This window comes from Corvus hawaiiensis, chromosome 6 (assembly GCF_020740725.1).
Source record: "Corvus hawaiiensis isolate bCorHaw1 chromosome 6, bCorHaw1.pri.cur, whole genome shotgun sequence".
Taxonomy (NCBI): Eukaryota; Metazoa; Chordata; class Aves; order Passeriformes; family Corvidae; genus Corvus; species Corvus hawaiiensis.
This window is the reverse complement of record NC_063218.1, coordinates 58,293,212-58,308,464: the sequence shown is the minus strand read 5'-3', so window position 1 is coordinate 58,308,464 and position 15,253 is coordinate 58,293,212. Positions and strand designations below refer to the sequence as shown.

Genomic DNA, 15,253 nt, shown 5'->3' with positions numbered 1-15,253 from the left:
TTTATTTGCATATAAAGGCCGCTAGATATAATATCACAATAAATTTAAAGAAACAACTGCTTTTCTAAATTCCATTAACAAGGTAACATAAAACAGAACAAAGCTCAATAGCATTTACAGTGGTGGAACAGAAATAACTATCTGCAACAATATTTTGTGCTAGTGAGATTGCATTTACACACAGTGCAAAATAAGAAAAAGGAAATAAAAAAGACAAGAAGAATATTTAAATATAAAGGACAACTAAGCCTTATTTTATTTAGGCTTGATTGTATCCATTTGACTCTATACATGCCTGAACTACAACAAAGATTTAACTCAGGCTCTTAAAGGCCTTGAGCACTTGGAAAAATGTGTCACATCCTTCATAATTTAGATGTGCTGTACAGCATAATTTTGCAGATGCTATACTGGCAATATTAAATCCTAGCTTAGTTATAATGCACAAAAAATACATATATATATAAATTCATATTTAAAAGGAGTCCGCATTTACAATTTTTTTTTTTACTGCATGAAATACCTGCTCTTTGCAGCTTTCACCCCCAGTCTTTTAAAGCTAAAATAATTTAAAAAAGAAACAATAGAAGGTAGATATCACATACAGGCTGTGGCTATCTAGATCAGTCTTTATAAAGCAGGTAGAGACAAACAACTGAGAAGTCTATTCTCCCCTTGCTGCATTCTACCATGGATAGAAACAAATTTAAGTACATGCACACATATCAAGAGGTAAATGGACCCCAAATCATTGTTTGTGCTACTAAAAAAAATTGATATAAATGGAGATAAAAAGCTAACATTTAAACCTAGGGAAAAAGAAGACACTTAAAAAAACCCCGACAATAACATAAGTTGTGCAAATTTGGGTGTTTTTAAATGCTGCCTATTTTTTAGCTTATAATATAATATTAAAATAAGGTCTCTCACTTATTAAAAGAAAGCTTGGCTGTCCTTTTGAGAACACTATAACAATTTACAATGGCAAATTTATTGAAAAACAAAATTCATTTTACAAATTCACAATGCTTTATCAATTTAAAATGAATGCTGCATTTCCAAAAAGCACAACCTCTAACTTTTCTTCTTGTTTCTTTTGCACCAGCAATTTACAAATAAAAAAAAAAACCCCAAACCCCACCCCAAAACAAAAACCCCCGTTGTTCCCCCAAAATCCCCCCTAGCCCCTATTTTGAAATAAACATGTAACTGAATGTAAGTTTCGTAATTAGAAAATGGCAGTTTATAGACCTTCCCCAGTTCCAAATGTGCAGTAGTGCTTCAGGATCCTTGAGGGGTTGGAAGGTCAAATATGATGGGAGGGTTGGTGGGCTGGAAGCTGACTGTGCACGTGGAGGCGTTGATGTAGGTGGTGTAGCCGTCGGTCATGATGCCATAACCTGTGGGGACAACGGGGCACGCTCACTGCCAGGGACACACGGGGCAGCCGCACCCCAACGCTGCTGGGGGATCCATGCTTTGCAATGAAAGCAAATTAACCCCTTCAAAGTGATACCAGCTCTTGAGAGCTGCCACAAAAGCTTGACTGAAAGAAATACACAGTACTGTGTTTGAAGTAAGAACGGATGCTTCTGGTTTACGTACAACTATTTCTCCCACTCCCGGAAAATCCTCTGTTGCAACTGGGTATGGCAGAAACTCAAACCACACATGTTCTTTTTCTAATTACTTAATTAGTGAGCTATAGTTTGCATGCCTGTCATGTCTGTCAGAAGTAAAAGACAATTCAGAAGCAAAAGATTTAGAAGTAACTTTGGTTTATCCTAAACACCCCCTCTCTGGGCAATGACCTGAGCTCTGTCATCTCTCACATGCTAGCCCTTATCACCCAGTTCCTCATCCTAGCACTGCCGAGCTGATGCTCACACTGGCTTCTGAGACCTCAGGAACTCATCAGCAGGTTAAAAATATGCACATGCACATACTCAGATGCTGCCCAGAGGAGCTGTGTCTGCCCCATTCATGAAGTGTTCAAAGCCAGGCTGGACAGGGCTCGGAGCAACCTGGTCTAGTAGAAGGTGTCCCTGCCCATGGCAGAGGGTTTGGAATGAGATGATCCTTAAGGTCCCTTCCAACCCAAACTATTCTATGACTCCATTATTTAATTTATATATATATATATATATATATATATATATATATATATATATAAATACTTAAAAATTTTTTTATAGAAGTGTGAGCATTTTCAGCTGACATCCACAAAAAGCTAACAAAGAAGCTTGAAAACATCTAGGAAGTATTTGGCCCTAAATGTACTTAAAAAAAAATAATTGAAAAAAAAAAACTCCAGAGTTTCATGGATGAAGAGAGCTTCCTACTGCAAACCTACAGAGGAAAAATGTTTTTCTTTTAAACCATTATGATACAGTACAGATCACTGCTGTCTGAAAACCAAGATAAATACAGCTACCCACAGTGCCTATCAGAAAGAATAATCACTTCTGAATTGCTGCACTGTCCACCTGTATTACTTTATTTATTTAGACTGGCAATTTTGATTTAGATCATCTCATGGTGGGGAAAACCTTGCTTGTGGTTGTTTTGCTTATCAACCAGGGGGAAAAAACCTACATCACCAAAATGTGTGAATAGCCTCTGTTGGTTCACGGGAATGCGGCGCCTGTTCATCTCAGCTGGAGTTGGATAAAAATTAATTGCACTATAAGATAATGCTCTTAACACTTTGCTATTTCTTCCTGTACTGAAACAAGGCATTCTTATGTCTTCTGTGTAAGTACTGGAAAGGATTTTAAGTTTTTGTTGGTATTCTTATAAGAATTTATTTGAATGTTCACTTTTAATATGTGCTGCCACCTTTCCTCAGGATTTAAATGTAGGGTGCTGCATGTGGTTCCTTGGTGCTTTCTCATAATAATGGTCTTGTACATCCAGACACCCTCCTCTCCCACCCTTAGCACTATTACAACCAGAAGTTTCACCACCTAATGTGCCTACAAAGGCTGTAGACAATTTACACATTTTAGCTGGAAGTCTTGCTATATTCATTTATTTTTAATATTCACAGACTAATATTTGTACAAAGTACCCAATCTTTTCCTGGGTGCATTAAAGGGCTGTTATTTATGCCTCTATGCAGAAGGTCATGTCAGTATTCCCAGTATAAACTCTTTATTTACAGATGCCAGGCATGGAAATCATTGTATGAAGTCACAAGGGCTTCAGAAAAACCGACACCACTAGCAGAGAAAGCTGTCCTTTTTTTTATTTTTCTTTTATGGAGTCCTTGAAATCTTTAGGCCTATGGAGAACCTAGTTAGAGACAATGGAGAAACCTCCAGGGGGGAGAATATAAAACATTTAATGTGTAATTTTGAGTTCTAGGGTCATGAAGTCTTACACTCTCTCTCAGGCAGAACTCCTAGTGTTTGTCTCTCAGCCACATGAAAGCTACAAAATCGTATTAAATATTTAAGTATCTCCAGAACGTATTTAATCTCTCAGTCTTTTCCACTGCCACAAACTGAGCTCATTGTTTCTGAAGCTTCACACTCTGCCTGTCCTGGCACTAACAGAGGGGTAATATCTCTTCTAAAACATGAGACTCCTGGAGGGTAACACAGAGCACAGACTGTATTACAGGGTGCTTTTAGAAATGTATGCACCGTGACTTCTGGCAGTGTCTCCTCCTGGTGCCTGAGTCAAGATGCCCTCCTTTCTGCTTCTCCTTATACCCTGAAGGAGGTGAGCAGAAACAGCAAGTTGTCTTCGCGTTCGTTTTTTCTCTAGCACCTTTCTTAGCTCCTGTACTTGGAGTAATGGGGATAATTTTCATTTTGGCTTGCAAGTGTGGGGAATCTCATCTGTTTCTCTAACCAAGTTTGTCAAGATTTGAATTGCTTTCAAATAACCTGTATAGAACAACCTTTGCACAGTGAAAGATGTAGGTGGCTAAATGTAGCACACATTCCTGAAACAGTCTGTTTTAATTCTGGAATAAATTTACAAAGTGCTGTGCATGCAACCACTTCCCTGAACTCCTTCCCTACTTTAATCCAATATACCATTATCCTTTGCAATACCCCATCAAAATGTGCTTCTTGAAATCTGAGATGAAACAGGGAATAGTACTGCTCCTTACCTTCATGAATCCCACCAAAGACATGGAGTTTGGGCCTTACTCGCCTCTGCACTGTGTTCAACAGCTCCACACAACCCACTCTCTGCAGCTCCTTCGGAACCCAGTCTCGAAAACCTGAAGGCACAATGCAATCAATACTGTTAATTTTCTTTATTCAGGTAAGGTTTCACATAGTCTTTCAGGAAGTCATAATTCACACAGGGTTTATTACATTATCTCTAGTCATAACCTCTCCATTAAAGCACACAATGGCTTTTAAGAAATGTTTCACTGTCACTTTGTCTTCCTTAAGATTTCCTCCCTCCATCTGCATTAATATTTTTCTGGATGTGATTTGGTTTTTTAAACTATAGGTTTAAACTCATCTTCCACCTTGAAACCCCGGGACATTTATTCCTGGCACTGCTGCAGATTTTTCTTCCCTTTCCCCAGCTCTTAGAGGAGTCAGCTTCTAACTATGTGGTCACTCCAGAAATGAAACAGCTCAGGAAGACGAGCTGAGCTATGACACAATACAGCTGCCACCCCAAAGACTTAAAATACAGACTCCTGCAACTTCCAGAGGACCATGGTCTGCAAGCATCAGGTTACTTCTGAGCCCTTGTCACCGACCCCAAGCAATGCAGCAAAACAGCTTCCAACAAGCCAGTGCTAATTGACTATATTGCCACTTGGTCCTACAGATAATACAGAAACGTGTACAAAACCTGACATTAGTCCTTACAGGAGTCTGCTGCCTGGACTAGCACAGAAAAGGATCAGCAGGGCAAGGTGAACGAGGAGGAGTAAAAGGGAAATCAGGAGCCACATCCAACTGTAGCACATGCTACTGACTTCAGCATAATTACAGCCTGTGCTAAGCTAATTCCAGGTAGTAAAGACATGCTGGGACATCAACTTGGCTAAATTTTAGAGTGACCAAGGAGTCCAGTTACAGCTCTACCTCCCTTAATATTTACTTAATAAGTAAACAAGTAAACATTTATTTAAAAAGCAGTATTTTGTCAATATTACCATGCAGGCTGAGACCTAGAGCCCCTCATTTTAGGCACAGTACTGACACCTAATCTGCGTCTGTAGTTAAGATACAGTGCCAACCTTTTGAAATTGAACTTCATTATCTCCTTCAAACATAAAATTTAAGCACGCTTATTCAATTAAAGCACTCATTAGTGTCTGCAGCGTCACAGTATTTCTGTATGAACCCAATTCAGAGCAGATGGATGAACAACCCATTTAAAACAGCACCCATGAAACATTATAAACACACTTGCAGGGCTTTTTTTGCTTCTTTGGGCAAATTAAGCGATTAAGAGAGCGCTATTCAAGGCCCTGGTTTGCAATATCCGGTGGCTCCACTGTCAGGGGATGCTGTGTCACTGCTTTAACACAGCAGCACGCTGGGAGCTCCAGGAAGGTTAAAGGGAATTTGCTGATCATCTTACAACATTCTCTAAGTGGTATTAAAAAACTAACCAGAATATAAAAGGATCAGTAAGTACATTGGTCAAAAACTTTCTGGACGTTTTTTCACCTTAGCTTTGCTCAGATTGCTGACTCTTAACTTAATTGTGGTAAAAAACAGAAGCATGCATCAATTCCTGACTCCACGGTCACCAAGAAGCTCTATGAGAACACTGAGCCAGCCTGGAAGCACTTAAAGTGCTGGTTTATAATGGCACCTTGCAATTCTGAGGAGATTTTTCTGTATTCACTATCATGAATATAGTACGTGACTGTGATTCAGTGACTTCCTGTGATTGTGTGATCTGACCCCTTGGATTGCAAGAGCTTACCAAACCCTGACCAAATCACTCTTCTCACAGTAAGGGTAATGAGGAGACCGCCACACTTCCTCATCCTGGTAAGTCATATTTATAAAAGGCTCAGTTGTTGTAAACCCAACTGAAATACTTAAAATACAGCCCCAGACTGCTTGCCACATGTGTCTTAAAGAAAAGCAGTAAATAAGATGTGATGCTACCTTGTGGGTAGCAGGATGGAGAAAGGATAGTGGGGCTTTCCAAACAGTTTTAGTGTGGGCTTTAACAACTTCAGATATGCCAAAACTGAGTACCCCTGCCCCTGCTGAATGAGTATCCTGGTGTCTTTCTGAGACTATCAGAGCTTAGTTTAGATCTTAAGAGTTAAAACGGAGATCAGTGAATGACTCATATTGACAAGACAAGCAAAATTCAACTAAATGAGAAACTTTAGCTATCTAATGAAGAAACAAATTATGCATTCATAGACTGGTGCTCACCTGTCATTAGATCAAGTAAGGAACAATTATCTAAGAACATAATTTCATTCCTTCCCAAATTTTTTATAAGCCAATTAATACCTTTAAAACTATTCTTATATATTCCAAGTTTACAAGGACATTATCAAGGAGAATACGTGACTACATAGTTCTAAACTCTTGACTGCTACTCTCAAACCTTAAAATAACATGACACTGTAGTGAGAAAAGGTTTCAAAAGTTTTAGTCAATCTCTAAAAAATCATATGGGATTGGAAACTGGTTGTCAGATGAATAGTATTCTTAAATAAAATGTCAAACTATAATGGTTATAGAGTCAGGTAGTTGATCTTACCTAGCTTGAATTTAATAAAAAAATTCAAGGTTTTTTTTTATGGAAACTCAACAAATCAGCTAAGCCTAATCATCATTTTCCACTTCTTTCAAAAAGGTTTTTAATCCATAGTTTTGAGTTGGGGTGCAATTACAGTATCTCATAGCATTATTAACTTTGCTTATTTTGAAAGTAAAATTCTCATGCAAAAAGTCACACAGAACTTTTGTTTCACTTACCAAGGGGAGGTCCATGTGTCATTAGTATATCAATTCCCTCAGGAATAAGGTTCCACTTGTCTAGCAAAGACTGACCTCTGGGTAGATTAAAGCCCCATCCATTAAACCATGGTGTCCTTTGGGGAAAATAAGACAAACTGCATCAGTGTAAAATAAAAATCTCTTCCCTTCTCCAATATTTTTCTGAATTAAAAAAATTTCTGTGCTTCAGAGATTACTTGCAGACAGTTTTTTTGAAGGGGATGCCTTAAAACACATTGATTCAAATACATACATATGCTAAAGTATACATTTGAATTTAGTTTAATGTCTGATGTTATTTTGGTTCTTCAAGAGTATTCAGCCCTGGGGACATTTACTCACTAGAGAGAAAGGAAAAAACGTTAAAATAAAAAAGTCTAAATCTAAAGCTTTTTATCAAAGTTTGGGGATGTTCAAACATAAGAACTCCTTCCCTATGCTAACTACCAAAACAACAAAAAAAAATTTTTGGAGGCAAAAAAATCAATTTCTCCCAGCACAGGGCAGCAGTCACAGTTCAACAAGATACATGATGTGGCAGCTATAAGCACCATCTGTGCTACGGCATTTCACTAAACTCAGACTTTCTCCTTTTAGCACTTTCAGTACTGGAACACTGTCACCCAACTTGGTTTTGAACCCCTGAGCCTCCTACAGATCTCCACCACACAGTGTTTAGCCTTCCAATGACTTTTAAAAGAGACCTTATAATTTAAAATTCACTTAGTATTTCTTAAGGAAAACTGATACCCTCAGTGTTCTCTACCATGGTGTAGAGCTGTTCTGAGACACTGGTTTATCCACCAACCCAAGCATGTAGCAATGACAAGTACAATTTCTAGGTGTACTTTTTCAACATATAACCTTTATAATTTTGATACAGGTATATCATGATAAAGCCTTTCCTTATCAAATAAGTACACAAAGCAATTGTTCTGAAGAAATACTGGAATGTTTACATTTGTTACTAATAATGTTTTATACAGCTCTTAGTATTGTACTAAGTTTAAGAGTTTTCATCCATGTGCGTGTTTCCTAAAGCTCAGGCAACAGTTGTACTTTCTTTTCTAGGTAGGGTAATCCTGTCCTAGCCCTAGTCATATTTCTGAAACTTCAAGCTACTCCTGAAGTCTTCTGTATACTGCAGTTCTGAAAAACAGAAAACAAAAACTGGGGGCAAAAACCAAGCACAATCCAACCTTTAAAAAGCCCATACCTGTTAAAAACAGAGACTGTTAGAGTCCTATGTAATTTCATTATGCAATCTGCCTCCTCTACCCACTAAATTATTCATTTGCCCAGCCTCAAATATGCATTTAAGTGGGAATGTCCTGCTGAGATTACATCTCTAATTTTTATTTTTTTATAATTAAAGCATTTTGTTTTCCTGAGACAATAATTTGACCAATGAGGATTACACCCAGTTATATGGATGATCTGCATTCCTGACAATCGGCAGTATGGAAAAACAGCAGGCGCTGCTAATATAGGGGCAGGAAGGTCACTGGTGCCTTTGTAACAAATAATAGACATATCCCATGTTGTCCTGCTGAATAATACTTATACTACACACACACAGGAACTCATTCAAGCCAGCAAACTTCCTGAATGAACACTAACAAAAGATAGGAAAATTAGATGTAGTCAAACATTTTATGTGAGCTATGGGTTCCTCCTGTGCTCAGCCATGAAGCTTCACCTCTCACAGCTGCCTTGCTCTGCACCCACTGAAGCACCCAAAAACCTTCCTGTGTTGTAAAGTAAGGTCGGTGCACCTCACGGGAGGCTTGTAAGCAGCTGAATTAAAACTGAAGGTTGTGTCTTGGCTTTAACTAAACCACAAGAATTTCTGCTTTTCTAGGATTGGCCTTCCTGAAACATGTATCTAAATTTCCTTTCCTATAACATTCCTAGGTTTTAACCTATCAAGATTATTGTAACCTTCAGGGCTGTAGTCAGAAGTTAAAATATCATTTGGCTAAACATTCAGCTGCTTAAAACAAACAAACACAGAGCTTGGGTCAAACTTTTCACTGTCAATTAATGATTCTTTCCCCACTTGCATTTCTCCTGCAGATAAGACTGTAGTTATTACAACATAGTTAAACCTGAAACATGAAACCACATCTGTGATTTCTCTGGAGCTCTTTGGAGACTACAACCACAGAAAACCTGGATTTGTCTACAGGATTTTTATTTTATTTTCTTCTGAAGCACTCTGGAAAGAGGAGGAGGGGAACCTGAGCTCAGATATATTCCTCATTCACCAACCTCTGTAATTAGCTGTGACTAACAGCCGCCACATGGGAATGCACTTGCAAGAAAACTTTTGAGAAACCTTCCTCATTATGCAGCATGTGCACAAAAAAAGATGGTCAAGTACTTATTTAATATACTGAAGATTTTCATACAAAATGGATAAATCAAAGAAAAGAGCAGGCACACCTGGATTACAGATTTAGGCTGCAGACATTTAAAACATGAAACAGTGCATATTCTCTGCACCCTGGCCAGGCAAACTGAGGGTCCCTGCCTTTCAGAGGGGGTTCAGGCCTTGCCAAAAAGCCAAGCATGTGTTCAGAACACCACCAAGAAGCCAACAGCTGTGTGGCACGGGCTCAGGTTTAGGTGAGATCACAAGGAAGGTGACCTGATGTTTGCTGTGCTGCACTGAAGATGAGATGGGGTTGATGTGCTGTGAATCCCGTGAGCAGACAGTGAACAGCTGGTTATCCCAGCAAACTTGAAATACCTGCAAGGAAGACAAAGCCTGCTCTGTAGGTGGGTAGGCAGCGTCCTATCACGGGGTATCAGAGAGGGGTATTTTACTCCTGTTAGTGCCCTTTTTTGCATACATAAGGGTTAAATAGAGTCACTGTCAATTTCTAAATAATTTAGAAGAAAAAAGTTGTGCAAAGAGTTAGGTGCCTTCTGCAACATATTTTCAAGCTGATGATATACTGTGAGAAACCACTTCCTATCTAGGAAGAAATGTAGATAATGAACTTTGGCTGCACTGTCATGGTTTTATTCCAGTTGGCAACCAAGCACCACACAGCCCTTTGTTCATTACCTCCTGTAGGGTGGGACAGAGAATCAGAAGGGTGAAACCTCTTACACCCACTCATGGTAAATTGCAATCAAGTGCAAATAATTAATAAAGGCTACTTAGTCATTAGTAGCAATATTTCAGATCTGACCTAATTCCTTTTCCTATGGATCTCTAAGTAAAAGATATCAGTTAATTCCTAAAACTTCATTTTTGAGTATAGCTGGCAAGAGCAGAAAGCTATTGGCTGTTGAATAATGCCACAAGGGAGGCATAGATGGAAAACCCACAGGGCCTGGTAATGAGAGATTACAAATGATTTTGTCATTTTACGTTTGATGGACCAGAACACGTCCTCATACCCGATGGCTGGCGTGTCAGCCCGTGTGCAGGAGAACCTAATTGAGCCTCTGCTCGTCAGAGCCATGCCACACTTCACAGCATCCCTCACATGCCATCAAACCGTCACAGTAATTCCCCATCCCGGCCCACCTGACAGCTCAGCCCTCGCCTGGCTGCAGAGCTTCCTTATCATTTAGGGAGAGCAGCTATGCTGGCACCAGATGTGACACAGGGAATATCCTTATGAAAGGCAGACACCTGGCCCATCCTTACTCTCCTCAGTTCTTCATTTCTACACAGGAATTCCCAGAGATCCCCCTCCACCTGGCATTTTGGAAGCTATATTTTCTGCAATTAAAAGAATGCTTATGCAGGAGGCTGCAAATTATCTTCACACCTTTTGCTGCAAGAGATGCAGACATTACTTGACATAATTCCAGGAAGGAGGGAATGTTAAGCTTCCCAACAAGACTCATCCTCCTTTTACAGGTGCATTGGGAGAACCCCCGGACAGGACACACAAATCCATCTGCTTTTAACAGCAGAGAGCTGCAGCTTCAGCAGGTGATCAGATCTTCCTTCTCCCAAGTAAGCACTGTATGGCTCTATTATTTTACTAATACATTAAAAAAAACCCAAAACAGACCCAAACCAACCCACAACAAAAGCACAGTGATGGAGCATCATTTCAAGACACAAAAAATCACAACTGCTCCTTGGTGCATCCACCTCAGAAGCAACACTATCGCATGAGGAAAGGAGACACAAAGCCACAGCAAATTCATCCAGGTAACACAGAAATATCAGCTCCTTCTGGAACTTTAAAACTTTTAAAGGATGGTAACTCCTACAACCTACTTTCATCTCTTCTCTGACTCATGAATTTAATTACCTGATCCTCCGAGTTCAACAACTCAAAAGGTAAATGTACAATGAGACCTTCTAGATTCAGATTTTCCTCTTAACTCCACCAGTAAATCCATTTATTTCAATAGTTACTTCTAAACAGGATTAGAAAAAATAAATTATCTCATGGGTCTTTAATCCCAAATATTCATTCATTTTTAAGGCTACCCAGTCTCTTAGGAAAGCTTCAATTTTATCCTTAATCCAATGAGTAAAGTGCACAGGAGGCAAAAATCTCAGTCTGTCTCTTGCCACAGGATAGCAGCTGAGGGAGCATCTAAAAGGCATCACAGTGGGAAGCATTTCCACACAATCAGTAACAACAACAACATGCTCTCTATTCTTATCAGCATTCAAACTGAACACACGGACCTGGCTTACGAGGGAGGGAGGCAGTTCCAGCAGCAGAACGAAAATGGTGGGACAGGACATGGATGTGCACTCCTAGACTGGCTTAGTGCAGGACTGTCCTACAAACACATCCCCAAAGCATCTGTTCCTGTCCTGGGCAAAAGCTGCAGCCTTGCAGTGGAGCAGCAGAGACCAGACTGCAGAGTGACAAAACAGCCACAGACAGTGCCCTTTGTGCAGGGAGAAGGAGAGGCTCTCAGTGCCCTCCCTGGCCTCAAAGGCACAAAGGGGTTTGCCAGGGCCAACCGCGCACACGCGCCCGCTGCCACTCACCCCATGCACGGAGCCCACCAGGAATACACAAACAGGGACAAGGGCAGGGAGGAGAGCCTGTGTAATCAGCCAGACAAAAGACTGAGCGGGGCAAGTGCACAATGGATTGAGGAAGCCCATTTTACAAGAGCTTCTGTAAAGGCTTTGAAACTTGCCTTAGGTGCCACAAAAGTACTTTTTTGGCTAAGCTCCTTTTTATAGTGAAGATTCAAATGCTTTTTCATAATGTAACAACCACCAGGAAATGGTAAAGGCTAAATTGTTTCCTAAATGTGCTCATTATATGCAGTGTTGTGACATCAGTAGTAAGAGGCACAGCCTGCGGGCTCGAGCTGAATGTCATTCCCACTAGCACTTACCTGCTGTGTCTCAGTGTCCCATTTAGAAAGTGAGAATAATAATACAGAATCGAAAGAAGCATCACGGAGCCTGGTTCCTTGGGATTGTGCTTACCCTGCATCTTTAAACAGCTGAAGCTCTCACAAAAGTGAATTATCAGTACTGCAAATATGCTAGCCATGTTACTATATGTACCTCCTTATTACCAACCTGCACTTAAGTCAGGAAGTCTATAAAACATAGTTCTGCTATTTTCACAATGTTAGAAAAATCTCACACCTCAACAGCTGCTGGTTGTTTTGATTGGTTTTGTTTTGCAGTTTTTCTCTCTCTCTTCTACCTTACAGTCTATAACCTCTAAATGCTGGTTATCTAAATGGCAAAGCATTTGAGAAGCACAACCCCCATCTTCCACCATGTTTGGAGGGAAAGAGCCCATGCAGTGCCTTTTCCCTAGGAAGCAGTCCTTCACAACAAGAAGCTGCAGAATCACCTCACCAGCCAGCGTGACCTGGCATACTCCTTGCACCAAGTCATTCTCAATTTCTACCTCAGACTGTACAAACTGGTCAGTGCAGGTTTTAGTTTAAACTTCTGTCAGATAGAGATTCATGCCTGGATCTGTGAGAGCTATGAAAGGAAAGAAAAATCCAGGACCTTTACTGCTGCCATACGTCATGTTCCATGGATGTGCTGATCCAGACCAGATTATCACATAAAACAGGACAGGAGCAAGTGCAGCTTTAGCCATCCATACAGCTGGAAAGTGGTATATGAAAAGAATTCCCTCCTGCATCTTTCCTCTCTCAGTGTTTGCACATCTCTGCCCTTGCTGCCTCCAAGCTGCCCCAGCTGTTATTGACAGGTAACTGAGCTCTGGTTCCCAAATCTAAAGCCTGTTACCACTGTGGATACCTTTCACTTATTTCTCTTCACTGATGGTCCACACCAGCCACTAACATCTTCTACCCTGTGTCTGGAATGGTTAGTGATCCTTCTTGGCAGAGGATTGTCCATTCAGTTCACATGTTTTGTGTTAACAACACCAGAACACTACAGACAGTATTTAGGAAAATTCATCTGTGGGGAAGATGTGTTTTAATAAAAAGAAAACCAAAAGAAATTGAGTAAAGAAACACATAAAAATACACCAGGGTTTAAGAAACTTGAGAGCAAAGGAGCAGACAAGCAGGAGGTTGAAACACCAGTAATGTTGCAGAGCATCACAAGACACTGAGGACAGCAGGACACAGAGCATGGGACTCCCAGAGGACAGTGGTAAAGAACACACAATGAAGCAGAGGAGTGGGCACCTCCAGGAAGCCAGTGGGTACTAGAAAGGAGAGGAAGGGAGTAGATGAATTTCTCAAATTTATCATCCAGACTTTGCTTAAGTATCTGAATTGCTCATCAAAGAGGAAATTTCCTCTAAACCTTCTGAGGCTTTCCAATCCCTAACTGCATTGTAATTATTTTATTTAGGGCTTTACTTAATGAGATCTGGGAGATATTTTAATCTCCCAAAAATATGAAAATAATTCAAACTTGACTCAAGGGCTAATTTCATTCTACTTTTAAGAAGAACAGAATTACAAAGGCCTACTAATAGAAGCAAGAATTAGACCTTACATATTTCTGTGCTGCGTATAGTTGGGGATGGCTTGAAGGATAGACCTGGTTTAAGTTAGGACCAGCCTCAAATGGATCCATACATTAAGCAACTGTGTTTCCCCACGTGGCAGTGGTGTTGCACTGTGGCAGCAGCTCAGACCTATGGAGTACCATCCTGGACTGACTTGTAGAATTGCTTCTCATTCTAGAGAGAGCACATTTACCCCTTCATTCCCATACTGCACCCCTGTGCAGGGTACATGTGCCCTTGAAGCGTAAAAGGACGCTGCAGTACTGAAAAGAACTTAAATGACTCAAGTTCTTATGGTAAAATTTTGTGGTCTTCATAAAAACACAAAGAATCTTAAAATATCTGTCTAAAGGAGGAGCTCTCTGGTCCTGAAGCTCACCACAACATAAATTGAGTGTCTGTTCCAAGGGACATGCCAGGGGAAAGAGGAAACAAAATAAAAAAACAGCAGCTGTCTGAAATATCGACTCAATTTTGCTCAACAACTGTGCATGTTAAAGAATGATGCTTGGATGCTTCATTTCTTATAGTAAGCATGATCATAATAGGCTAGTTATACCACATCTTAAATTAATTTTCTACATTCCTCTTACTATCTGTGCAGGAAATGTAAATTGACAAAGCTTCCACCCCAGGTCAGTCTGGGAGAGGCTTTTACTAGCTTCTGTGATGACAACACACATTAAAGTTGAGCAAAAAAAAAAAAAAAAGTAGAGACCTCTCCCCCAATACACACTTAATAGTGCATATTTTCAATCCACTGGAGTAGTCTGTGTGTTTGACATGTAAAAAAACAAAATCTGAACAGGTCTAATTACACCCAGTAGTTTCTGTTGAATATTTTATGTATTTGTAAAAGCAGCATTTGGAAAATATTAACAGAAACATGTCTGCTTTTAAAACAAGTAAGCTACATTTCAGTGAATTATGAAAGAAATGTTTCCAGATATAAGTCAGTATAGCAAATAAAACACTCCAAAGTAGTTATGTCAACCTGCCCTATTAATGAAATTGGTTCTTGCTCCTAAGAAACAGCCTCTAGATATTTAATTATTTGGAATGCTCCTTAAAACAGAATTCTTTAGCATTGATAAGTCTTTGTAGTTCCTCCAAAAGGCTGTGAGGGTCAGCAGATGTGATAGCTTGTTCATTAATTAATGCCACAGACCAGAGGAATTCCAGATACATATTTTTATGTAGTGTTTCAGCACCCTTATATATGGTTATATATCTGCAGCCTGTACTGCTCCTAATATATGTAAACCTTTAATGAGACCTACAGGAAAGGTGTGTCCTTCCCGTGAGGATGAATTTTGGCCAGGGACTCCCTAA

The 15,253-nt window shown here is 39.9% G+C and overlaps 1 protein-coding gene across 5 annotated transcripts in view; it reads right to left on the bottom strand.

Moving 5' to 3' along the window:
* Positions 1-1,154: 1,154 nt before the first annotated feature.
* The window catches only part of MPPED2 (metallophosphoesterase domain containing 2), a 105,865-nt gene continuing 91,766 nt past the window's right edge, over positions 1,155-15,253 (bottom strand). For all 5 annotated transcript variants that reach the window (XM_048307704.1, XM_048307705.1, XM_048307706.1 and 2 more), the window contains exons 5-7: positions 6,939-7,054; positions 4,124-4,237; positions 1,155-1,400 (exon numbers count right to left, since the gene is read on the bottom strand). In XM_048307704.1, the coding sequence (XP_048163661.1) occupies positions 1,282-1,400; positions 4,124-4,237; positions 6,939-7,054 (349 nt within the window). In that variant the 3' untranslated portion in view covers positions 1,155-1,281. The remainder of the gene's footprint in view (positions 1,401-4,123; positions 4,238-6,938; positions 7,055-15,253) is intronic.